Source organism: Vipera ursinii (genome assembly GCF_947247035.1).
Source record: "Vipera ursinii genome assembly, chromosome: 1".
In the NCBI taxonomy this organism is placed as follows: domain Eukaryota; kingdom Metazoa; phylum Chordata; class Lepidosauria; order Squamata; family Viperidae; genus Vipera; species Vipera ursinii.
In genome coordinates this window covers 82,771,007-82,798,973 of record NC_139512.1, presented here as the reverse complement: position 1 = coordinate 82,798,973, position 27,967 = coordinate 82,771,007, and the positions used below count along the sequence as shown (strand labels likewise).

At 39.5% G+C, this 27,967-nt stretch overlaps 1 protein-coding gene across 1 annotated transcript; it reads right to left on the bottom strand.

Annotated features, from left to right (window-relative positions):
• Positions 1-206: 206 nt before the first annotated feature.
• TRAF6 (TNF receptor associated factor 6) lies at positions 207-27,553 on the bottom strand. Its single transcript, XM_083356416.1, has 7 exons — positions 27,244-27,553; positions 18,137-18,466; positions 12,773-12,923; positions 11,791-11,949; positions 9,847-9,918; positions 8,296-8,373; positions 207-4,822 (listed from the first exon to the last, which is right to left on the bottom strand). Exons 2-7 carry the CDS (start codon positions 18,439-18,441, stop codon positions 3,944-3,946), a joined length of 1,644 nt encoding a protein of 547 aa, XP_083212542.1. The 5' UTR covers positions 18,442-18,466; positions 27,244-27,553; the 3' UTR covers positions 207-3,943.
• Between the last annotated feature and the right edge of the window lie 414 nt (positions 27,554-27,967).

Here is a 27,967-nt window from a genome sequence, read left to right as displayed (position 1 = left end):
GATAGTATGTAATATTGTAGTGTGCCGTTGTTACTAGCATTTTTAATTTACTGGATAATGTCACAGCATTAGTTCATTTTAGGCAGAAACCCTGCATTTTAATTCAAATGGTTTTCCCCCCTTGTAGTTAGTTTACTTGTATGTTTGCATTGGTACTTGGTTCAACACATATTACGATAACCTGACATTTCAATGAAACAGAAAACCATCTTCCAATCTTTTATTTAAAAAAATATTACTACTGTTATTGGGCAGGCCCGATGGGAACAGGAATTTAAGACAGCTGCCTGTGAGTTACTTGCTCCTCCACTCCATGCATATGAACTACTGATCTATAGTTTATGAAAGCTTATGCCATTTTACTGAAATTTGTTAGATTAAAAAAGTGCATCCAGCTCCCTATTTTTCCTCCTAATTATGTGGCAGAATATAAAACATTGAATAAAAACAGTAGCATACTGCACAGATAAGTACAATATATACAGTGAAAAGGGATGGGGAGCTGGTAGTAAGGAAGCTAAAAATCAAGTAATCTTAAAGGGATATCTTAAAGAGATGGATTAGACCTTACTGATGTCTATTAGCAATGAATTCCAAAATTAGGGCTCAAAATATTTTGAATAAAAAAGCAGGATAAAACAGAAGTTAAAATATTTCTAGTGATGGAAAATAAAGTTAGTTTAAATAACAGACAAAAAGTATCGATATTTTAGATAGTGATCTTGACATGTATTCAACAATTTTTAAATAAAAGATGACACTGCAATCCCATATTTCATTATCTGAAAGTACTCAAGTGGACTTAACAGTTGTCCATAAGACTACCTGAAGCTGAAATAAGCCCACATATATTAATTAGTTCCTATCTTTATTTTATAGAGGACTTATAACAATCTGAAATCGCAATTGACAAAGAGAGAATATGCAATCTACTAGTTTATTAACTAAATGGAATACTATTCCTTAAAAGTTAATGCTTATTACAATAAATTACTATTCATATCCACGTGTCCCGCAAAATTGGATTTTTTTCCTGTCAAAATAGCATTGTAAATATGCAGTAAATTGATACAATGTAATACATAATACTTCTATATATAAAAATATCTAAAGATGCCAGCATTCTTTTTCTTAGCTTTCTAGAAGATAGTTAGAAACAAGTTTCACTAAGTGACATTTACTTTTGGATAAGTAAATGAAATATATCACACTAAGAGTTGCAATTTCATCAAAAATGACATCCCTATAATTAGACCAAAGTTTAAATAAAGAATAATCTACACTGTTCTTTTTCATAAAAAAAGCATGAGAATAGAAAATTATATGGTACAAATCAGTATTTATAGATTTGTATTCTGAATAGACAAGCAATTATTTCAAATAATGCACATTTTCAGTGCCTATATGAAGTGGGAGTTTAGAAAAGGTAAAAAAACCTTTTGCTTTCACATAAGCTTCTCTTCTATAAAAATGTAGAATAGGTATGTGTTATACTCCCATAATACTTTATTTCACTCCCAAATTCTGGGAAATGTTTGGTTCAAATAAGCTTTGCCTCCATTCGTGTCTTTTCATAGGCAGTGTTCTGACAGGTGCCTTCAAATCTGACAGGTCAACTCAAAATTTTGAGTGTTTTTTTTCCTGTGATTGCTTCATTGCTGTGTAGCTTTTATTTGTTTTGCAAGGTAAGGACCATACTGAGATTATTCGTATAGGGCTGTAAGGAAAGATTACGCTATCATAGAGCTACAAGTTTACTGTCGTATGTTCTTATGGAATAGTAGTGCGGATTTGGTTTGATTAACTATTGCCACCAGTACTATTTATATCAGTATTATTTTTCAAAGTAAAGGTAAGGCTGCTTTGATTATTTTTCTTTCACACATCAGGGCTACACTTCCATCCTTTAGTTAACTTTGATTAGGACTCCACATTTTTGCTCTCATGTCACACAACTGTTATCAAGAGCCCTTTCCCCAAAATTATCCTGTTGACACTAATGAATTTTGACCAGTGGTTTACAATGTGCACTAATAGTAAGGTTTTTGCAACAAAGTAATACATTTCTACATAGATTGTGGTGCGCAAAAATAAAATGTTACAGCTTTGCTCAGATCAGCCAATCTGAAGCTGGGTAAAAATCACATTTTTGAGAATTGTTAACACCTATGCTGAATAAGTCAGCAAAACTGAAAACACTGCAGAATGTGAGCCTAAGCCTATCCCAAATCACCTTTAAAAGAAGGGGAATTCCCTTTAAGGCTAACAGATTGCAACAGTGCTTCCAGGTTAAAAATGAAACGTGTTTAACATTTGTAGCAGAGTCACAGTTAAAACTTATCATCACAAGTGCAAAACAAAAACGCCACAGGGCAAGTGATAGGAATAAGCAGTGCAAATGACATAGTGACATGGAAACATCAGTCAAGGATACCTCAGGATTTCATCAGTCATCAGGGCAAAGATGTCCTGAGGCAATCAGGTTGATGCCTCATTAAGCTTCTGCAGCGATCTTTTAGATACATCAAACATAATTTATCACTATGTTAAACCAGTAGTTGAGAATGGATTAACGCTCAATTCTCTGGGAAGGGAGTGCAAGAAAGAAGTCGCCATTCCACATCTACAAAGATATGAGTATTCACTTTCTTGCTTTAATGATAAAAGAGCATTAAGCAATTAGGCAGAGGTCACACAGGTAGTCCGCTACACATGACCACAACTGGGATTCATAACTTCAGGTCCCAACAACTAAGCGATGCGGTTATTAAGCAAGTCATCACATGCCAGTCCTGATTTTACAGCCATTTTTACTGCTATTAAGTGGATCACGTTGTTTATGTGAAGTATGTGGTCATTAAAATGAACCCAGCTTCCTCAATTGACTTTGCCCATCAGGAGCCAGCCGGGAAGGTTGTGCCACCACAAAACATTGCAACTGATGCAAATATGAAACAGGTGCCAAGCAGGTGAATTGCAATCAAGTGATTGCAGGAGTGGTACAATTGTTGTAATTTTGAGGATGGGTTTTAAGACACGATTTAGCCCTAATTTATTAGCTTATATACTCAATTCATGGAATCTTAGGAATTCTATGGAATACGTTGGAAGGCAGCTTGGAGTTTTTATAATCTAACACGCCCCCCAGCTCCTCCCAGGGCAGGAATTATTTCAAACCTTGAGCATGTCTTTGGAGGTGTCTCCTCCTAGCTGTGTCATTTGCAGATTTGTTAAATTTCCCCTTGCATCCTTTTCTCTAAGTAATTTATAAAAATGTTGAACAATTCTGGGCCCAAGACAGGAACCCTGAGGTATCCCACTATATATTTGCCTCTATGCAGACATATTTCAGAATTTAACTTCTCTGAGATACAAAGTTTATAGCTTCATCTGTCAATCATCTAATGTCAAATAACAATAGAATTTGGCCAATTCCTCACTGTACAATAAGCGGTTGTTTTAATTACAATTTTTAACACACGTCAGCTACTGATAATAGTCAGTTATCTAGCTCACCAAAAAGAACAACAGAGTGCACTAGATATATATTTTGTCTTATGAAAGAAGAATGATTTCCCGTTTCCTAAAAAGCATACAGTTTTCCAAGAGTGGCAGTCTAAATTCTGCTTCAAATATCTGTGATTTTTTATGAATCTCACCCTTCATTTTCAGTTCTGCAGATTCTTCGTCTAAGAAGACAGAAAAGCAGCTGCTACAAGTGAAAGATTTTTCATATAGTAAAAAAAGGCATAAAATGCATATTTATTATTGCTGCCTTTCTGGTCCTAAGGAGGAAGAACCAGAAGTTTGCTCTGAAGGTAAGATCACGACTTTTTTCTTTTTGAAATAGGAACATCATTTGCTCCCCTTTAGGGAGCCAAATAATTTAAACCAAGCTTGGTTTTCATAATAACAGTAACAATCAAAATTGGACAATAGGCTATTATGTTCCATCTGTACTACGAGGCTGAAAACCCTCTCTTCGGAGACTGGTTAAGTCCAGACGCGTTAAAACTTCACAGCGCACCAAGAGAATATCATCTTTTATGTATGTTCTTTGTTTTAGGGCTTGCAACTGCATAAAAGTCACATATCCAAAGCCCTTTGGATTACGATGGGCCATAGGACGTTGGAAGGCTAGCAACTCAGGTTTGGTATCCATGACTTCTTCATGGTTATGCCTTGGAGATCCTTCAGACTGATCCAAAATTGATAGACGTATGGTGCCTTGGAAAGGCCAAGGGAGATGACTGTCATAGTCGCCTTGCATGGTGTGAACAAAAAGAGAAATGTAGTTAGCACAACGCTGAGCGCTTGGTAACTGGATATGCAGACGCAAGCAAAGTTTATATCCTGGTTTCCCTGTGTAGAAACCTGGACTATGGATCACAACGGGTTTTTCTTCCTCCTGAGCTTTCAGATACGCACTGAAATTTTCAATTTTCCACAGGAAAATGCCGTTACTTTGTTGGGCTTCCATGTCAGCCATTTTTTCCTCTAGCGTTCGGATGGTGCGTTTGAGATCTCCCATCTGGTTCTGTTGCGTCTCCATTTTTGCAATGAGTTCTCTGATTTGGTGATCTTGTCTTACCAAGCGACCTTCCAGTTGCTGAATAGTCTCCTTGAAGTTCTGGACCTCTGGGCTACACTCACACGAGGGTGGCATGCCTTGAGAGAAAAGTGATGGGTCAAAGGGTAAGGTTCCAGAAAAATTCACAGAAGTTGGAGTGGTGACGCTGACACTCCGAAGAGTGTGAGCCATCATTCTCATATGAACCTGAGTAAATTCCTGCATGTGGCATGCCAAATCATTTCTCTGCATCTGCAATTAGACAAAAGTGAATACAACTCTATTTCTTTGGAGTAAAGTCAAGGACTGAGTCTTAATGGAGAAGGGAAAATATTGCATTAAAAAAAGAAGTAGCTTTATTGTTTAATATTAACTGAAACAAACAAGGATAAACTGAACAGAACTGAACTATTAATATTGTAGAAATTTCAAATGCTCAGAAGCAGATCAAGGTCTATTCAAATTTCAGATGTAAAACAAAATATTTTAGCTACTTAGAATAGCATCAGTATTACTAATCATTAATGTAATATTTGAACTATGTCATATTGTACAGTCAACAACAGAACTTTTGTTTTGAAAATTTATATTTTACAAGAATGTAACCCATCACATAGTAAAAATATCTTTCTAACATTAATGATTATGAAAATATGAAGTATGAAAGGAACATTTCTCTGATTTAAGTATAGGAAGAACATAATCAATGAATAATCTTTTCCCTATAAATGTTTATTTTTAAAAAATAAACATTTGAATAAACATTCTCACATGAATATATAGATTACAAAACAGCAGCTTAAGATGAGAAGCCGAAAAACATTTATGCAATTTAAAAAATCTGCAAAATTATAAAAATATACTGAAATCTTTAATTTTCATTTTTACAGATCTACATTATTATTTTTATTTTATATAACTAAAGCAAGAAATATTTTACTTAATTATGAAAATACTTTTTGCTGTTACTCTTTTTTTCTTTAAAAAGTCATGGTACCATGATATACTACAGAACTCATTTTCCAAAATTTTCCAGAACTTATTATAATTAATCTCCATTTTAGAATAATTACCAAATTCCACTCCAATAAATTAGTAAATTGAGATTACACACACACAAATATACACAAGTGCGTGCATGCGCACACGCGCGCACACACATACACACACACACACACAGAAATCAAAGATATATATTGTACAAAGATATATCATTTGTTATATATGTCTTTTTATTTGGCTTTATTTTTACATTAGTATATACTTTAACCTTGGAATAGGTTAAATTTCAACCAGAAGCCCTACAGAATGTGTTGTGGTACAATTCCTACTCAGCAATGACTAGTTTAGAATCCTGGTTATAATTTTGGATGTTATAGTCTAATGTTATTTGGAAGACTCCAAGCCGGGCAAAGTCATAGAAAGCCAGAATGACAAGCTTGTTCTTCTGAAATAAATATGAGATTTAAATTCTATATGTGCTATCCAACATTCAGTAGCTCAAGGTATTTCACAGCATGACTGAAAAGCTCCTTTCCCTCCCCCCCCCACGTGAAATCTACTCAATCCTGCAAATTTTATCTACAATGAATTATTACACGAGAAGAAATTGATAATTCAGAACAAAAAACTACCATATTGGTTGGAAAGAAACTAAAAAACCCCTAGCAGACAGTAATCGGACCTCCCACTAAATGAAAGCAAATTACTTTCACATTAGCAATTACAGAATTAATTCATTCCATGGAAGAATCAAAATAAATTCTAAACTGATTTTCTGGGAAGACAGACCTTTTCTATCCTAGAGGCTGGATTGAAAAATGGGCTACATTTTGGCAATCATATATAGCTGAATAAACAAAGACATTTTTTCCCTCCAAGGCTCTATTTCAGCCCTAGCCCCAGCCTTCTTCCTCCTCGGCTGATGAGGTATGCCTAGTCATATGCAAGACAGCTGATTGTCGTGCCATGACTTATTCCCAAGACTATATGTTGTCCTCCAAATTGTGCAATGTTTCTCATGATGCTTCTGAGGCCTGTCAAAAGCTTGTAAGAAGCCCTTACGCAAGCCTCCAAATCACACACTGCCTTATCACAATGCTTCTGAGGCCTTCCAAAGCATTGCAAAAAGGCAGTGTGTGATCTGGAGAAGCATGCACGTGGCCTCAGGAAGAAGGCCTGATGTGACCAGGAGGTGCCACGTATAGGGGGAAGCTGGATGCAGCAGGAAGAACACAAGAGAAGTTCAGCCTGGGAATAGCAGGGTCTGCAGGGCACAGGGAGTAGAGGGGCTAGGAGGCTGTACCGGGGCAGCTGGCCATGATACTCGAGGTGGCTCTCGGTAGCGGTAGTGTCACCACTGGCATTGGGATGGAAGTTGAGGCCCGAGTTGTTGTTGGTGGCTGACTGAGACTTCTGAAGGCCTTGAGCTTCTAATTCAGCCCTGGCACTGCCTCTGCTACTGAGGAGTGCCAGTGCACAGAGCAGCCAAAAGGGCACAAATAGGAGGAGATAGGTGGGTATAGTGGAGTTGAGGTACCCCTGAGGTCATAATTGTTGTGGACTGCCAAGCTTCTAAGTTTTGATCATATGACCATGGGGGTGCTGCAACAGCTGTAACTTCAGGACCGGGTGAAGTACCATTTGTTCAGTGGCACCATAACTTTGAAAGGTCATTGAACAAATGGTTGTTAAAGAGGCACTACTGTAGCTGTAGAAAGGTATCATATTGAAATTCTCTTAGTTCTCTGGGGAAAAAAATGAGAGACTTGCCTCCCAAATACAAAATGTGTATAGCCATTGTTAGGTTTCAGGTTTAAGCAAAACAGAAAAACATTAGTCAACTGAAAACTTCCTAGTTTATATGATAATTGGGATGAATCTAAAAGTAAACAGACTACATTTGAAAAACTTGTTCACGTCTCTATTTAGTAAGCAAAGATCTTGTCCAGATTTTTTCATATCACAGAGGTTCTAACCTATTTCAAGTGCTGTCAATAATGTTCCCAAACTTTAAATGTTTAAATCTTCTCTATCCACTTGCACACATGTATATTAAATTTTTAGGACTTAGTAGTGCCTTTAAATTTATGGGCATTCTGTTCACTAAAATACAAGGTGAAGGTTTCCCCTGTCTGATTGTGTCCAGGTCTAGGGGATGGTGCTCATCTTGTTTCTTAGCTGAGGGAGCCAGCATTGTCCCAAGACATTTCCGTGGTCATGTGGCCAGCATGGCTATATGCCAAGGACATGGAATGCTGTTACCTTCCCACTGAAGTGGTACTTATTTATCTACTTGCATTTGCTTGCTTTTGAACTGCTAGGTGGGCAGGAGCTGGAGCAAGTAATTGGAGCTCACCCCATCGTCCTGTGCTCGGGTCTCAAACTGGGCTGTCAGCTTTCCAGTTGACAAACTCAGCATCTTTAATCACTGAGCCATCATGCCCTCCCCATTAATATATGTGATGGGCAATGTTTTATATATTACATTAATTTATTTTTAAAAACTGCTTTGGGTGCCATTATTAAAACATGTAAACTTTAACAAAGTAACAAACTTTTGTCATATAAATACTGAAATTGCTTCCCTAAATTTTCTTTGCTTCAGGGCTAACCAATCAAAGTGAGTTCATTCTTTATACATTATACACAGATTACAATATTATCTGACAAATATTTCTCTAAAATCAACAAATATATACATGTATAAAACTAATTTAAATTACCTTTTCTAGACATCCAAATGCACTATAGGTACATGGTACTGGAGCTGTAGGGCAGTCATTATCATAATGATTAGGCAGCTACAAAAAGAAAAAAAAGAATGATCTGTAATTTCCAGAAATCCTACACTAACAAGTAAATATGTGTCATTATACCATTTATTAAATAATATTACTTTCTAGTGAGAAAACTGGGAAATTAATAGCAAATATATTTTGTCTAAACTTTTATGCTCAGATTCAGATCATTTTCCAGGTTTCAAATCAAATAACAATTAAAAAACAGTGCCATTAATACTGTAAAGATCAGTAGCATTATACTCCACTTAAATTGCATTATATTAATTGCAATACTTCCTAGATGGTATTGGCAAAGGTTTAAATAAATAGTTCTGTATTTTCCTTTTGGATGACAAGACCTAATTAGCCAAGTTTTAATAAAACTGATAAGCTTTGCAAACATCTTAAAATGAATCCTAGGATTTTCTATCCTATTTTACGTTGCCTACAACATGAGTTGTACATTTAAAAAATGATTCAGTTTCTATTCAGTTTAGCTGCCAGATTTGTTACTGTAAAGCAATGGAAAACAAAACTTTCAAAGTGTGGAAAATAGCGTTGATAAAAAAATAATTCTCTTAAATTTTTACAACAAATTATATGTACATCATTACCATCAACACTGTAGTATTATCAATCTTTTCAGACATTAGATCTTACCTTGATCTGACTCTATCTCAAAATATCTGTATTACCAAATTTAAGCTTTGTTTTTCCTCACCAGTTTATTATTATGTTTGTAACAAGCAAATATATTGTTTATTTGTAACTGTCACATTAGGATTTTTTTTAAAAAAAGTTTTCACCTCCTATTTTAAAATGATCCCCACTTTCAAAATCTCTCCTCTACTGTAACTTAAAAATGACAAAAATATTAAACTAAAAATCAAGGTAAAAGGACAAATAAAACATATTATAAACAATAGAAAAAATAAAACACTTAGGAAAATAACTAAGCATCAAACTTTTTAGTAAAGTCATTTTTAGCAATTTTATTTAGTTGATATTTTGAGACAGAGCCAGATCAAGGTAAAATCTAATCTCTGAAAAGATTAATAATACTACAATATTGATGGTATAAATGGTGTACATATAATTTGTTGTAAAAATTTAAGAGAGGCCACAGAGATAGCCTTCCGGGAAAAATCATTTTGTGAAAGTCACTGTAAAGTATTCTTTCTGTAGATATTATCTGCTTAGTATAAGGTGAAGCTTTCAGAGTCCCAAGATATTTGTGCCTATAGAGAAATACAAAAAAAAGCTTTTGAATCTAATTATAATATAGATCTAAAAACTAAGTTGCTGAATAAGAAAATATTTTGATGTATGAAAACACAAGATAAAGTTCCTCCCTAGCATTTAACTCTACGTAACAGTTCACACTATCCTTTTATGTCTCATAATAATGTTTGTCAGAGCTATAACTTATCAATTTGTTCTATTACACTCTGAGCAAAGTAATAAATAAAAAGCAAACAAAATATGTCCTTTTACCTGTTCTCTGATTAACATTGTATTACAATATTTACAGAAGACGTTTGCCAAAAGGCATATTTCATCGTGAACCTTTATTTTAGTGAAAGAAAGAAAAAAGAAAGAAAATTAGTTGTCATGGAAAGGGAAATGATACATAATTAGGACTATTAGATGGTTTACAATCTAGGATACAGCTTCTCTCTATCACAATTTCAGAAGATTGTCTGGCTGCACGAGAGAAGGTTGTCTGCCTTTCTCCCGGAATAATGATTTTGAATTAATAGAGGTTACCCACTCTGATCTAATCAGAGGGATTGGAAGCATTTTATAAAGCCATGCTTCAAGGGCAGAACTTTTATCCTTTTTCTCAACTCATGTATCGTAGGCAGGTACACTTACAATGTTGTTATCCATGGAAGCTGAAAACCCCCACAGAAATAGAAACTGTGGTTACTGAAGCACTGATGTGAAAACATGTGAATTATTATTAGAATGGTGTGGAGATTTGTTATCACAGCGAACACCATGAGAACAAGAGTATGGTTGCCCTTGGTGTAGCCCATGTCAATGCTGCTAGGTAAGGCTCTCACACTTTTTTCTCTACTGCCATGGTTGTGTATAGCTGTGTTGAGACATTTGACAAAAAAAATAACACTTCTATAGTGTTATCCACAACAGAATATGCAGCTAATGAGGAATGAGTATAGTTTATGTGCAATTATGTATACAGGTAGTCCTTGACTTATAGCCATAATGAAGCCTGGCCATTGCAATGGTAAGTTGTGATGACCATAAAGCGAGTCACCCACATGACTTTTTTTGCCATGATCATTAAGCTAACCTGGCAGTCGCTGAGTACACCAATTGCAAAGCATTGGGTTCACAAGGGTCTGTTTTTGCTGAAAACAAAAAATGCCAGTTTTCAGTAAAAACATCATAAAATATGGTCACATGATGAGATGCTGCAAACAGTTATAAATGCGAGCCTGTTGCTGAACCCCTGATATGTGACAAGGCCCTTCTATCAGAACTTCAGAACCAGGTTGTAAGTAGCTCTAGGGAGGTCTGTTGTAACTCTGAATGGTCACCAAGTGACTGGTTGAAAGTCAAGGACTACCTTTATAATTATTTTAAAAGAAAGTAGTAAACAAAATATTTTCTTCAAATCGTATAGGACAGGGGTACACAATCTCTGCTCTTTTATGACTCACGGAGCATAGCTGTCTCAGGAATTCTGGGAGTTGAAGTCCATGAGTCATAAAAGAGCCGAGGTTGCCTACCCCTGGATAGGACATGATTGAACAGAAGGGGGGAAAAAAGTTGTATAACACCTTCTGCTCTGACACCTATAAAAACTAGTCTACATCCAATATTGCTTAGATCAGGGGTCCCCACCAGGCCACTTGAGTGGCTAGCCAGTCCGCATGTGATTGTGGGCGCACACAGGCCCACTTGCACGTTGCCGTGAGCATCACAGCCATTTGCGGCCCCACTCACATTTGTGGCCTCACTTGTGCAAGTGGTACTGCAAATGTCTGTGACGATGCTCGCGCAAGCGTCACAAGTGTTTGCGGCCCCTCAAGTGAGTGTTGTCACTGGTGTCTGCAACCCCTCGTTCGAGGAATGGGTATTTGAACGCTTGTATGTGCATATTCACTCCACACACAAAACCATCCCTTCTTTCCCCCCTCCCCGGGCCGCCAAGCCCAAAAGGTTCAGAAACTCTGATCTAGACTGACTTTTCATTCTTTAGATCAAGATAATGAACAGGCAGAACTGGAGAAGGAACAATCATTTCCACAGAAAGATGCAATTACCTCAGTGGATTAAGGAATAAAATACTCCATTTTATGGACCATTTTATATGAGAGAACAGAAAGCAACCTGGAAATAATCAATGCATTATTAAAATAAGTTTATTAATTTAGTATAAATATATAACAGTTCTATTTTGCATTATACCTTTTTTTCTTCGTAAGGCATACACATGGCACAATTTGGACAGGCAATTTGCCGTCGTGGACATTCTAGCCTAATATGTTCTTGCAACTGGTTCTTCTGGAAAATCTCTTGACACAGAGAACATTTTTCTGTTGCAAATCCACAATGTATCTCATGGTCCTGGGGAAAAGCCATTAGAAGAACAGGTGCCCAAAACAAAACAAAACAAAATTGTTGATTTTGTTACATAATTCCTGAAAATACAACGTTTGACCATAATTGTAATATTACCAGAGAGAAACATTACTGGTAACTATAGCTTTAACAACCATACAAATAAAGATATACAAATGGTTTCATATGGTTTTCTCAATGGTGTTATGGAAATATTGTGATACTTAGTGACCCACAATCTATTTTTTTCATTTAAAAGCAACCAATATTACAAAATCAATGGTAAACCTAAATATAACAAACATTACCTGCTGCAGCAGAAGGAAAAACTTGAGTGAGCAGCTGAAATCCACCTATGAAACACTCGTAAGGGCATGGTGTTCAGAAGACTCTTAAATGTTATTACAGGTGGTTCTTGGTTACCAACTTATTTGCTGGCTTCCGATCAGCAAAGTTAATAGAGAAGTCAGCAGGAAATTGAAAAGGGCAGCTGTGAGGTCCTCATCCACCGTGGTTTGGGAGTGCCAGAATTGTTGTCGCTAAGCAGTACAATTTTGTGACATTGCACTTTATGACTGTCGCTTAGTGATGGGAAGTCCAGCCCAATCAATACTATACCTGAGGACTATCTGTAACTTATTCAAACATAACAAATTTAGCCCTAGTTTCAAGGAAAGAATCATAATTACCTTACTTCCTATTATCCAATTTTTCAAGAGTTGTTGCTTTACATATCCTAAGTATCTCTTTATATAAGTCCTAAATATACTGATCAGGCTAGTATAGAATTAAACCTTAGTTCTTAAACAAGATACACATTAAAACTTACCTCTAAGTGCCTTAGCTCCATCTTTTGACTGCAGCCTTTGTTGGGACATTTCACTGTCAGTGAGAGGATTTCACGTTTTGCAAAATTATCAGGGAAGAGTTGATTTTCTAGTAAGATTTCATTGTCTATTGGACATTTATGACCTGCATCTCTGTCAAAAAGAAACAATATGTACTGTATGTATAATGTATGTGTCTATGCATGTATGTGTATATGCATGTATTAATACCAAGTGCTGTGCATTTGGCTACAATGTGATTCTTCACATTTCTGCAAACAATCAGCTTTGGTTCCAAAAGTGTCTCACATGAACTGGAAGACATTTTTATTCCTGCTTTATTGCCCTTCCTCACAGCCAGTCTGAAAATCTCTCCGACTCCAGCATCTTTTGCACCTCATAGCAGATTAATTGAAATAGCTTAGCAGTGGTGGGAGTAGAGATTGCAGCTAGGAAGGGACTCAAGGAAAAGTAATATTCCAGATTTTTTTTCTTTTTGCTTGCATTTATCCGGGTTCCAAAATACACACACACACACACACACGGGGGGGGGGGGGGGAGAGGGAGAGACTCTGTATCTCTGTATTACCGATTCCCACGACGGGGAATGGCAGCAGGTGGATAGACAGAGGGCCGTATCGTTACCGGGAGGGCCGTCTCCGCTATTTGCAAGCGGTGAGGCGCTCCGACCCTCTGCCTCTTCCCGAGGTTCCGGGAGCGAGGATGTGCAGCTTCCTGAGCTCCGGCTGGTGTACCTGAATGCCAGGTCCGTGGTTAACAAAGCTCCCCTCGTTAGGGATTTAGTTGAGGGTGAGCACGCGGACCTGGCTTGCATCACGGAGACTTGGTTGGGCCCAGAGGGTGGGGTCCCTTTGGTTTCCGGGTGCTACATCGGCCACGAGCTCATGGTAGGGGTGGGGGTGTGGCGGTGACTATGAGGGAGACCTTATGTCTGCGGGAGACCACCGTTCCTCAGATAGTCGGGTGTGAGTCTTTGTGAGATTTGGTTCTGAGGCGCAGTTGGGCTTGCTGCTGGTGTACATTTCGCCTAGTCGCGCAGCGGCAGCCCTGCCCGAGCTGCTCGATATCCTCTCGGGGTTGGTGGTTGAGTTTCCCAAATTTATAGTTTTGGGAGACTTCAATCTACCATCCCTGGGAGGCTCATCTGAGCTAGCTCGGGAGTTCATGGCTTCCATGACGGCCATGGACCTGACACAAGTAATTTCTGAACCAACTCATGAGGGAGGCCACACCCTTGACCTGATTTTTTTATCTGGACGTGTGGTTGGATGATCTTGGTGGGGGCTCTCCATTTATTATGCCCCTGTCATGGACCGATCATCACCTCCTGCGGGCTGGTCTTCCGTTTTGCCACCCCCCGCCGTGGGGGTACGGAGCCAATTAGATGGTACCGCCCAGACGCTTAATGGATCCTGATAGATTCCAAGCGGCGCTGGGGTCCCCACCTGCCTCCATTGCTCACAACTCGGCGGATGCCTTAGTGGAAGCCTGGGAAAGGGGTAGCCACTGAGGCACTTGACCGGGGTTGTACCCTTGCGGCCCCTGACCCGGTGCAGATCCCAGCGAGCTCCATGGTTCTCCGCGGAGCTCCGGGAGATGAAGCGTCGGAAACAGGGCCTAGAGAGCTGCTGGAGGTCTAGCTGATCTGAATCCGACCGGTGCGGTTAAGAACCCATATTAGGTCTTATCTCGCAGCGATGAGGGTGGCGAGGTGTAATTCCTTCTCACCCTCATCGCGTCTGCAGAATCGCCCGGCCGCCCTGTTTAGGGTGACTCGCTCACTTCTTAATCAGGAGGTGAGGGAGGATCCCTTGCAGGGTCGTGCGAGGAATTTAGTCAACATCTGTCGGATAAAATCGCTCGGATTCGGACCGGTTGGACTCCAGCTGGCAGAGTCTGGCGATCAGGACATGGGCGGTCTTGTCAATGTTATCTGGGAGGAGTTTGATTCTGTGACCCCTGATGAAGTGGACAGGATTATGGGGAGGCTGAGCTCCACCACATGTTTATTGGATCCGTGCCCTTCCTGGCTGGTTTATGCAGCTAGGGAGAGGACACGAGGCTGGCTCCAGGCGGTCATATCTGCTTCTTTGAGTGAGGGTTATTTCCCCACCGTCTTGAAGGAGGCGGTGGTGAGACCTCTCCTCAAGAAGCCTGCCTTGGACCCAGCTGTATTGAACAACTTTCGTCCAGTCTCCAACCTTCGCTTTCTTGCGAAGGTTGTTGAGAGTGTGGTGGCGCATCAGCTCCCTCTGGTCCTGGATGAAGCGGATTATTTGGACCCCTACCAATCGGGTTTCAGGCCCGGGTACAGCACGGAGACGGCATTGGTCGCTCTGGTGAATGATCTCTGGAGGGCTCGGGATAGGGGATATTCCTCTGTCCTAGTCCTATTAGACCTCTCGGCGGCTTTCAATACCATCGACCATGGTATCTTGCTGCGGCGTCTCAGGGGATTGGAAGTGGGAGGCACAGTTCTTCAGTGGTTCTCCTCCTATCTCCTGGGACGCTCGCAGTCGGTGTTGGCAGGGGGGCAGAGATCGGCCCCTAGGTCTCTCGACTGGTGGCCCCCAGGGGGAGGGCCTTCTCTGTGGGTGCCCTGGCACTATGGAACCAACTGCCGGTTGAGCTCCAGATGGCATCGGACCTCCGATCCTTCCGTCGCGGGTTGAAGACCCACTTGTTCGAGTTAGCTGGTCTGGCCTGAAGGGGAATATGGGTTTTTTAATTGGTTTTATTATTTTACTATTGCTGTATTTTAATTGGGCATGGTTTAATTCTCTTTTAATTTTTGTATACCTATTTATATATGCCCTGTGAACCGCCCTGAGTCCCTAGGGAAAAGGGCGGTATAGAAATCCAATATCTGTACGGCTAACACAAGATGTAAATATAAACGGCAGCTCCCTTTGGTCCTGGAGGAAACTGAGTATCTGGATCCGTACCAATCGGGTTTCAGACCCGAGTATAGCACGGAGACGGCATTGGTCGCGCTGGTGAATGATCTCTGGCGGGCCCGAGATAGGGGTTACTCCTCTGTCCTGGTCCTATTAGATCTCTCAGCGGCTTTTGATACCATCGACCACAGTATCTTGCTGCGTCGTCTTGAGGAGTTGGGAGTGGGAGGCACCGTTCTACAATGGTTCTCCTCCTACCTCTCGGGCCGTTCGCAGACGGTGTTGGCAAGGGGGCAGAGGTCAACCCCTAGGCCCCTTAGTTGTGGGGTGCCTCAGGGGTTGGTGCTCTCGCCCCTCCTGTTCAACATCTATATGAAGCCGCTGGGAGAGATCATCCGTGGCTTCGGGGTGAAGTATCATCAATATGCTGATGATACCCAGCTTTTCATCTCCACCCCGAACCAACCCAGTGATGCCCTCAATGTGATGTCCCATTGCCTGGAAGCGGTACAGATTTGGATAAGAAAGAACAGGCTCCGGCTCAATCCGGCCAAGACTGAGTGGCTTTACGTACCGACATCTCATTTAGTCCAAGAGGTTCCATCTTCGAGTATAGGAGGAGAGATGTTGATAGAGCACGCAATCTGGGCATCCTCCTGGATTCACGACTCAGTTTTGAAGATCATATTGGAGTCGTGGCTAAGGGGAGACTTGCCCAGATTCGCCTGGTACACCAGTTGCGCCCCTTTCTGGACCGAGATGCCCTACGTACAGTCACCCACACACTCGTTACCTCCCGTATAGACTACTGCAATGCTCTCTACATGGGGCTGCCCTTGAAGACCACCTGGAGGCTTCAACTGGTGCAGAGTGCAGCTGCACGGGTAGTGATGGGAGCACCCCGATACTCCCATATTACACCCCTCCTGTGCGAGCTGCATTGGCTACCGGTTGCCCTCCGGGTGAGATTTAAGGTGCTGGTACTTACCTTTAAAGCCCTACATGGCTTAGGCCTGGGATACTTGCAGGACCATCTGCTGCCGGGAACGAATTCCCATCGCCCAGTACGCTCACACAGAGAAGGCCTCCTCAGGGTACCGTCGGCTAGACAATGTTGCTTGCGACCCCCAGGGGAAGAGCCTTCTCTGTGGGAGCGCCAGCCCTGTGGAACCAGCTCCCCCCTGAGCTTTGGATAGCCCAAGATCTCCAGTCCTTTCGCCGCGGCCTCAAAACACTCCTTTTCCACCTGGCTGACCTGGACTGACAGGGATTTTAATTATGTTTACAATTTTAACTCTAATCTTTAATTTATTTCAATTTTTAATTTTAATTTACTGTACAGAGACCTTTAATTTTTGTTGTTGTTAGCCGCCCTGAGTCCTTCGGGAGATAGGGCGGGATATAAGTCCCATTAATAAAAATAAATAAATAATCATTTCATTTATTTACTACATGCAAGTTGGTGTTTTTATTTCTTAGACAATATACCTGTTCCATTCCCATTTTTAAAAATATTTGAAACAGAACATATACAAGAAGAGCAGAATCCAGTGGAGAAACAGGAACTTGTGGTTTGAAACTGACAGAGAGTTCCCGGATATGCTCCTATGTCTAAGGCCTGAACTATTTAAGTCAGAATTTAACATACTGACCTTCCAGTGCTAAATGGATAGATATATGTATATGTGAGATTCACAGTGCTATGCTATGATTTTAAATAGATTTAAAAGTCCTTTTTGTTGGTTGTTATATTTTAACTGTTTATTAAAATATAACAACCAACAAAAAGGACTTTTAATTTTTTAGACATTTGTCTAATAAATTCAGACATGAGGAAAATCAAAACTGATTATTTGAGGAAGCTTACATTTAAAACTTATTCAGCATTACAGGTGTTGTACCTCATGAGAAGGTTGTCAGAATGTTTTTTTTTTGGTGGAATAAAGCTAAGGCCCATGATTCTAGTACTAAAATAATGGGAAAAAGTATTGAGAACTTGAGTTCCTACAATCAATCCATCAGTAAATTATTCCGCAATACTGTATTTTACTTATCGATATTTATCACAGCTCTCTAACAGTAACAAAGGATTACTTTATGTCAGCATGCCACAGTTTAAAATAAATCAACCAACAAGTCAATCATACAATAGAAAACACAAACTATGTCATGAAAGACCACAACTAATTGGTAAAGACAATTCTGACCTTGCAACGATTTGTTTAAATTATAAATAATTTTGGAAATAGAAAAGGCAAAAGTCTTAAAAGTAGACTGTATGAATTTCTCTCAGATGATTTTTCCCTTGATATCATTCATTTCATTCACAAGAAATCCTAGCTTTAAATTTTTGAAGGTTGCATAAGAAACCTGATGTAGCAATTAATGGACACTGCCAGGAGACTGAACCTGGGGCACAACTGAATTTCAACAAACTCACTGTGTTACCTTAAGGATTTGACAATGCAAGCTTTGCAAAAACGATGTCCACATGGCGTCTGTACTGCTTCCCGTAGAGCCATTAAACAGATAGGGCACTCATATTTACTTTCCAGGGGTGGGTCGAACTCCACATCGTAGCCTTGGGTTTCCTCCGTGAAAGAGTTTGAAAGTGTCCCACCAATACCGTTGCTGATGGGGGCAGAGAAGCTTTCCTCCTTGGTCCCAGCACTGCAAGCACTGGCCATGGCTGCACAGCAGTCACTCTCTTGATCATTGATTTCAAAACTTGTGTTACTATGTAGTAGACTCATACTAATTTAAAAGGCGGCAGGATACCTACAGGCACAAAAAAAGAAAAGAATAACTTGTCATACAGGCATAGATATTTATCACATTATTCCCTTTTGGAGTATTAGGGAAAGTGCAATTTTACACAAAGTGCTAGACAAGAGCAAAAGATTGTGGAAATAAAAGGGAAGGGAGGACGGAAACTAAAGACTGTTTATAATGATAATATTCTAAAGTTTCTAATGTGTTTAGTCATAATTTTATACATACCTTTATACAATGATTTATTACCTGTTTATTTTTAGGAAGCCTTACCAATTCCATCTAACCACAACTATATTTCTACTTAATCTATTCTTCCTTCCTTCTATTTTTATTTTTTTTCTATAATTTAATCCTTATTTACCTCAATATGAGCAAACCTCTTCTTTAACTTATTTAATACCAATCATTTACTATAATGTCCCAAATCAATGTACAACTCAACAAATTTACATCCTAATAGTTCAATAGTATCCCTTCTCCCATTTGGTTTCACAATTGCAAACAGGCACTGCGATGGAAGTTTTATTATATTTTTATCATCCATCCATCCATCCATTTATCATCTATGTCTGCCTGCCTGCCTAGTTAGTCAGTCAGTCTGTCTGTCTATCTAAAATCTAAATTGCTATTACCATGTTATCAAAAAATCAAAGAAATCCCTTATATTTATGTGATTGGATTATGAGAGTAAGGATATATCCTTCTACTTTGATAGAACAAAGAAATGAGCTAGATCCATAACCATTCAAGGAATTTGTATTACTAGAAACTATTCCATGTTTGTTAAGAGCTACAAGAATGCAATATCCTATTTAATGGAGGTTTCTATTCAGGTATAATACGTTTAATTTGAAGTTTAAGAATAAAATTCTGCCCATCTGAAGGAATATTCAATTTGGCAAAATTCCCGTTTGTTCAGAATTTTTAACAAGAAAGAGGCTACACGCTTCACAAAACTGTTACCTAGACATTGGCCATTTTGCCAGTTAAACATTTAAAGCAGAATGGAGCTGTGAACAGCCCAGGGAAAGAACATGGTTAAGCTCTATTTGTTGTTGTTAGTTGCGAAGTTGTGTCTGACCCTTCGTGACCCTATGGACAACATTCCTCCAGGCCTTCCTGTCCTCTACCATCTTCTGGAGTCCATTTAAGCTCACGCCTTCAGTGACTCCATCCAGCCACCTCATTCTCTGTTGTCCCCTTCTTCTCTTGCCCTCAATCTTTCCCAGCATTAGGCTCTTCTCCAGTGAGTCCTTCCTTCTCATTAGGTGGCCAAAGTATTTGAGTTTCAACTTCAGGATCTGGCCTTCTAAAGAGCAGTCAGGGTTAATCTCGTCTAGGACTGACCGGTTTGATCGCCTTGCAGTCCAAGGGACTCGCAGGAGTCTTCTCCAGCATGATAGTTCAAAGGCCTCAATTCTTTGGCGCTCAGCCTTTCTTATGGATCCAACTTTCACAGCCATACATTGCAACTGGGAAAACCATGGCCTTGACTATACGCACTTTTGTTGGCAGGGTGATGTCTCTGCTATTTAGTATGCTATCTAGATTTGCCATGGCTTTCCTCCCCAGGAGCAAGTGTGTTTTAATTTTTTGGCTACAGTCCCCATCTGTGGTGATCTTGGAGCCCAGGAAAATAAAATCTATCACTACCTCCATTTCTTCCCCATCTATTTGCCAGGAACTGAGAGGGCTGGATGCCATGATCTTGGTTTTCTTAATGTTGAGTTTCAAGCCCACTTTTGCACTCTTCTTCACCTGCATCCTGAGGCTCTTTAGTTCCTCTTCACTTTCTGCCATTAGAGTGGTATCATCTGCATATCTTAGGTTGTTAAGCTCTACTTACACTGCCTTAATTCAAGAATTTGTGCCTGGCCAAGACTTGGTAGAAAGGATTTCTCTCTTACAGATTTCAGGGCAACTTTTAAAAAGTCCTCTTTATACCAATAATCCTTCCATTGATGCAGCAACAATACAGTACAGCAGGAGTCCCCAATCCCTGTCCCTCTTCTAGAAAGCTTCTATTAACAAAAATATGATCAAATTTGAAATGACAGGTGTCAAATAAATTGACATTTTGCTTATTTCAGAAAGCTTTCCTTATTAAAAGTATAAAAGAGAAATATAATGGAATATTGAAAGTACAAGTTGCAGTTCAACATGGCATTAAATATGCAATCCGTTCAATCATCAATTCTTTGCTTTAACTATTATTTTTTTAAAAAAAACAGGATTCAAGAACGGATTCAAGAATGTGTTAAATGCACAATGCTCAGCTACAGCCAAAGTACCTCATCCTCCAGGAATGAGAGCTATGTTCCTTTCCTTGTTTTCATTCTGTCCTTTTCTTATAAAGTAACCGAAGTCAAAGACCTAATCTCTGTTTGTTGAGCAGTATCAGCAACAGACATATCAGAACAACCAGTAAATTAGGAGGGATAGTATAGATGATGAAGTCATTAATGCTTTTTTTTTGGCAGCCAACAGCTTCCCTAATGAAATTTCTTGCCTTCCAAATAAACCTGGGTTTTTGTGTATAAATATTAAAATGTAATTAAACAAAGCATGTTAAATGCCATAGTACACTTTGGGATAATAATAATAAAAATATAATAAGTTGGACGGGACCTTGGAGGTCATCTAGTCCAACCCCCTGCTAAGGCAGGAAACCCTATACCATTTCAGACAAATGGCTGTCCAGTCTCTTCTTAAAAACTTCCAGTGTTGGAGCATTCACCACTTCTGGAGGCAGGTTGTTCCACTGGTTAGTTGTTCTAACTGTCAGGAACTTTCTCCTTAGTTCTAGTTTGCTTCTCTCCTTGACTAGTTTCCATCCGTTGCTTCTTGTCCTGCTTTCAGGTGCTTTGGAGAATAGCTTGGCTCCCTCTTCTTTGTGGCAGCCCCTGAGATATTGGAACACTGCTATCATGTCACCCCTCACCCTTCTCTTCATTAAACTACACATACCCAATTCCAGCAACCGTTCCCTATATGTTTTAGCCTCCAGTCCCCCAATCATCTTTGTTGCCCTTCTCTGTACTCTTTCTAGAGTCTCAACATCTTTTTTACATCGTGGTGACCAAAACTGGATGCAGTATTCCAGGTGTGGCCTTACCAAGGCATTGCGAAGTGGTATTAGTACTTCACGTGATCTTGATTCTATCCCTCTGTTAATGCAGCCTAGCACTGTGTTGGCTTTTTTGGAAGCTGCAGCACACTGCTGGCTCATATTGAAGTGATTGTCCACTAGGACTCTGAGATCTCTCTCACAGTTACTACTATTGAGCAAGGTACCACCTATACTATACCTGTGCATTTGATTTTTCCTGCCTAAATGTAGAACCTTACTTTTTTCACAATTGAATTTCATTTTGATAAATAGTGCCCAGTGTTCGAGTCTGTTCAGATCCTCCTGTATAAGATAAGTAGGCTACTTATACCGCTTACTAAAAACTTAAACTGTATGCTTTCCTTCTGCCTTTTACCTTTCTGTGCAAGTTGAGGATATTACTAGTGGTTTATAATAAAGAGTATACTAATGGTTTTTAAACTCTTAGCTCTCATAAGACTTTGCATAGCTGTATAGATTTCTTAAGCTGCAAAACATAATTCTGTAAATTACATGACAGCTTGATTCACTTGCTTATTCCCTTATTGGGAAAATAAGGCACAGTGGTTAGAATGCAGTATTGCAGATTAACTCTGCCCACAGCCAGGAGTTCAATGCTGCCGACTGCCAACTGGCTCAAGGCTGACTCAGCCTTCCATCCTTCCGAGGTCAGTAAAATGAGGACCCAGACTGTTTGGAGCTGACTCTGTAAATCACTTAGAGAGGGCTGTAAAATCACTGTGAAGCAGTATACAAGTTTAAGTGCTAGTGCTATTATTGGTAATAATGAAAATAAGTTTATGTATTGTGACATAGTGATGAAGAAAACATGTATGCCTTTGTATTTTATCATATATAAAATTAAATTTCACAAACAATACAAAAATGCACAAGGATATTGCATCTTCTTTTTATAACTTATGGATAACAGTGACTTTAAATAACTTTACCTTTCTTTGATACTTAATTTATTTTGCCAATATTTTATGCCTCTTGAAAACCCTAAAATTGTTCTCATTGAAGCAAAGTGTTTAATTTAATAATTTAATAGTTATCTTTAATAATTATGCTTTACTTCCTTATGATGTAAAATGTTGAAAAAATGATATATAGCTTAATGTTCTTTAAAATCATGGTAGTTTGAATTGGTTGCTTAATGTGAACAAACGCTATAAAATAACTATTTGCTCACTACTACCTAAATATGTATTTAGTTCTTCTGAATTACTTTCCACAGAATAAATTATTTCCTATTATAAAAGTATGTTTTAGGAGTTATTCATGCACACTATATCCAAAACCAGGCAGTGGAAGTAAAACAGTTTAAAAATCCTTACTTTTTTTTTAAGGGGTGTTGTGAAATTATTTGTATTGTTAGCTACAAAGTAGTGAAGCTCTTCTACAGGAACCAGACCAGAAGAGCAACATATCTCACAACTGAAGAATTCTTTAAATATAAAGACTATTTTGAAAATACAAATTTCCTTATCTCTGTATATCACTTAGGAAACAGTAACAGAAAAAGTTACTATGCACATTGCCTGTCAGCCTATTCTGTTTCCTGCTTTTGCCTTTACCAATTTAAAAGGCTTCATATAATAAAACTGAAAAATATTTTACAGGTGACCACTAGGAATCACCTTGAAAATACATACATACATACATACATACACACAGACACACACACACACACAGACCAGGGGTAGACAACCTCAGCTCTTTTATGACTCCTGGACTTCAACTCCCAGAATTCCAGAGTCAGCTATGCTGGTATAGACCTTACTTAATAATTGCCCTGCTTAGCAACTGTTTGAAACTTTCAGTGCTGAAAAAGTAACTTTGTGACCAATCCTTTCATTTACCACCATTGCAGTGACCCCAGTCTTCCCTATTTGTGTACTTTACAATTGGTTTTTCCAACAGGCAGAGTTTATGTGGATGCTGGCAGTAAAATTGCAACTTGCAGTCATGTGATGTCTCACGATGGGTGATTTGCTTAATGTTCTCAGTAGAACTAAGGCCATCATGGGCTTGTAGTATTTCGCTTAGCAATGGGAATTCTTGTTTCCAATTGTGGTTGCCAAGCTATATGTAAAAGAAGCAATAACCAAAAAAAATATATCCAGGACACTTAGCATTAGAGTATATTATTTTCATGCACCTTCTCAATACAATAATATTGCTAATTTTGAAGTAGATATTGCTTCACAACAGCAACAGTTTCCTAGTTGAGATTATGAAGAGAGAAGGTTGTCATATCTATAAAAAATAAACAGCAATAAACATTTGGTCTCCAACTACACTTTCAGTTACGCAGCTGCATGCGACTATTTTTATTCATGGAAGTTACCAAAATAGGAAGGTTTGTTTTTCTTATTAATTCTATGTAGTTTTTTCTATGGAAATAGAAATGTCACATTCTTGCACCCACTTTTCTCTTTAGGAATGCTAATTTTCTTGTAGAACACAACTTCTGAGCTTCATTTATCTCATTTTCCCTCCTTTTACCCACAATCTTTGTTTATTAGGACTTAATGTGCCTGTTCTAGAAGTCCTTCTCTGTTTTTCAGTTAAAACTATTTCCCAGAAGAGGTGCTGAATTAGAAATTGGTAAATGGAAGCCAGCTGTATCTATTAGGGCCAGACATTCTCTCTCAACACAGCCCATTCTCACAAGGTGGCGGTTGTAGGAAAAGCAAGAGAATTTATGCATACTGCCATGAGTTGTATAAAATAAACCCAGGCTATAAATCAAACTAATAAATATATGAAAACTGAAATTTTGATTTTTCAGATGTTTGTATTTTCCTTCCTCTTTTTAAAATGCTGTTTTGAGGTATGCTTTCTGATCATAAATGAAGGCCAGGAAAGCAATTATTTGAAAGGAAATTAATTACTTTTAATAGTGCTTAATATATACTGGTATACTAATTTGTGAGGGGAATACACATCTAAATATCATATTTGCTGCTTAACTTAACAGTATGGTTAGTGTGAGTTACTGGTGAGAATATATACTCAGGGACACTTTATTTCTAATAATCTGTCATTAATGACTGACTTTGGCAAAACTTTAGGACTACATTGCAACCTGGATTTGAAGAGAAAAAAACCAACAGTTCAATTACATTTAACAGCAACTGTTTCAAAAAGCTGTACCTTTTCCTAATTGTTGTGCTATCCAAGGAAAAGTCAAATTTACTTTAACAAGGCACCAACAGGTATAACCTGTCTACCTTTGAAATCTCCACATTGGGTTTCCCCATTAAATCCATATTGCTGCATAGTCCTTTCTCTCCCTTTGTATACCATAGGATAAATGTACTTCAAATTACATGAGTGAAATGTAATATATATCTTTCTCCTATCATGCTCACTACTTTTGTCATTTCAGACAGCTACTTTTGTCATCTAAGACATTCGTTTGAAGATAGATTAAAGAGATTGCTTACCATTTGTAATTTATCTGAGTCTGGATGTTGTTGGTCTCATTACTATTATACTATGTATTACACTACAGACATGCTAATAGATTCTCAAACCTATTAAAAAGCCATACTATTTCAACTCTTATCTTCAATTCCAAAATAGTGAAAAAATAGTGTATGGAATTAGGTTATTGGATCCTCAGCGTACACAATACTGGAAAGTCATTTAATCCAGTTTCAGTTTCCGTTTAGAATTGTTGCCAATTAAGGGAAGCCCATTTGTGTAAAAAGGAAAACAGAACAGGTTGCATAAGTTCCAATTTCTATTTCTGATAAACAAACACAGAACAATTTTAAGAACCCACCTCTTCTTGATCCATTAGGTTTATGATATTAATGTGATTATGATATCAATATGATTTTGACATGTGTTTTGCTTTAATTTCAACACTGAAAAATTTATACCAACAAATTCCTCTGTTAATCCAAACTGTGGAAAAAGGAACAAAGCATCTCATTGTCACACTTATTTAAACATGAACAATGCATGGAACATATCTGTCATCATTGAGGTATCTGATCCTAGAAGTTCAAAAAAGCTGCTTTTGCAATCTACTTTAAGTACTTGAGGAATTATTTGAAAAGAGTATAAAGGTTGTAAACAGAGTGAGGGGGGAAAAACTTTTTCTTCCAAGCCACTAAATACCAGTAATAAGAGAATATTCAATTTTAAGGCCAGCTCAGAAGTTAGGATTTCATTATGCTAAACAATGTAACTACACTGATTAAAAAAAAGTTTAAAATGCTAATCACATAGTAGGAACGACCCTGTTCAAATCTTACCTAAGGAGCAGATAACCTTTGATAGTCATTCTTTATTTCAATATGTTGATTCAAATATGTTGATTAGAAAACAACAAACAAGAAACTTTTATCTTCATATGTGGTCTGTCAAATAGTGCTAAATACCCTGCTTCGTTCCATCCTATATGTGGTACAGGCCATCTTCTATTTATTTCATTTTAATTTATTGGTTCGTTGTGAGCTGTCCAGAGCTGCTTGGAATTGGGCAGCATAAAGTTTAATAAATTATTATTAAAGCATGGGGTTAATAGAACCGGTTGTTCACATATGTGAATCCCACCACCGTTTCTACCATATATATTCTTCAGCCTTTGCAAGTACAGACAAAGCAAACTTTGATTGAGATTACATGGCACAAAAGCCAGGCTTATCCATTCTCTTCAAAATATGGCTGTTCAGGATTAAATTACATTTATCAGCAACTCTTTCAAAAAGCTTGATCTTCTGCTTGATGGAGACGCCTTTCTGACCTCAATTTCAAGGGGGATTTTACTAACAGTGTGCCACACGGATCAAAGTAGAGCCCCTCCAAAGCAGATTCCAGTTGGAGGGAATAAAAGCACCAACTTCTAACTCTCACCACACTGTCAAAAGTAGTCCTCATCTTACAACAGTTCATTTAATGACCGTTCAAAGTTTCACAGGCACTGAAAAAAATAACTTATGACTGTTTTTCACACAACCATTGCGGCATCCCCATGATCAAAATTCAGCCGCTTTGGCAAACTGGTTCATATTTATGCCCGTTGCCCTGTCCCAGGGTCACGTGTGATCGATTTGCTTTTTTGTGACCTTCTGACAAGCAATGGGGAAGCCGGATTCAATTAACCACTAACTTAAACCACTTGCCTTGATGCACTTAACAACTGCAGCGATTCACTTAACAGCTGTGGCAAGAAAGGTCGTAACAGGGGGCAAAATTCACTTAACAACTGTGCGGCCTCACAACTCTGAGCTCGATTGTAGCCGTTAAGTCGATTCCCAACGTAGAAGCTACCAGCGGAGAGGAAAGCTACGACCTTCTTAGGTCGAGTCAGCTTGGCGGGCGACGCTAGAAAGCGCTGGGCAAATCTGTTCCAAGGCGGACAGGTGGAGATTAAGCCCAGGCGCGCGGGTGTAGCCCGGACACCTGGGCCCGGGTGGGCAGCGGCAGAGACGACCAAGCTTCCCCACTGAACCCGCTCTGGGTCCCACGAGCTACTCCGGACACTCCTGGAGCTGGAGGCGGGGGCTAGGAAAGGGGCCCAGCAACGAGGCCTGGGCGCCAGAAGAGAGAAGCAAGACGTCGGCAGAGAGACAAGGAGCCCACGAGCTTTGCACTTTTTTTACAAGTTTTTTGTAAAGGGAAGGGAACAGGGCGGCGGCGCCGCCGCGCTTACCTCAGCCCGGCGGGTCTCGCCTCTTCCGAGACTTCTCCTCGGCCGCCGCTCGCTCGAGCGCCCCGACGCGAAGCAGACTGACGACGGGAAGAAGGAGGCGGCGAAGGAAGCCCCAACGAAAGGACGCTTCCGTCTCCGCCAGGCCTGAGAGGGCGAGCCGGGGGGACGAAACCGCGCCACAGCGCCCCTCGGCAGGCAGTCTTCCCACGCCTTGGGCGGGCGAGCCTTTTTTTTGCAACGCCTGGGCGGTCGAAACCCGCCCGTCTGCCGAGCTTTGCCCACGCAGGCGGGGAAAGTTGCCCTTTTGGCTTGCTCGCTTGCGCATTGCGTTTGGAAGCCTGTCTGGCTTCCCCTCCTGGCCAAGGCCGCCTCCGCTCTGCAGAGCGCCAGCGGCGTGCGGAGCCTCCCATTCTGCCGAAGTGGAGTTGCTTCAACCATCCACAAGGGCTGCGTCGATCACAGGATCGCGTGACCCGTTTCTAGAGGTGTAGCTCGATATTTTTTAAAAAAATCCAAAATGTAAACTTGGGCTTGAATAATCTTCCATGTAGGAAAATGGCTCTCTCTCTCTCTCTCTCTCTCTCTCTCTCTCTCTCTCTGTGTGTGTGTGTGTGTGTGTGTGTGTGTTAGACAGCTGTTTCTAGAGGTGTAGCTCGATATTTTTTTAAAAAATCCAAAATGTAAACTTGGGCTTGAATAATCTTCCATGTAGGAAAATGGCTGT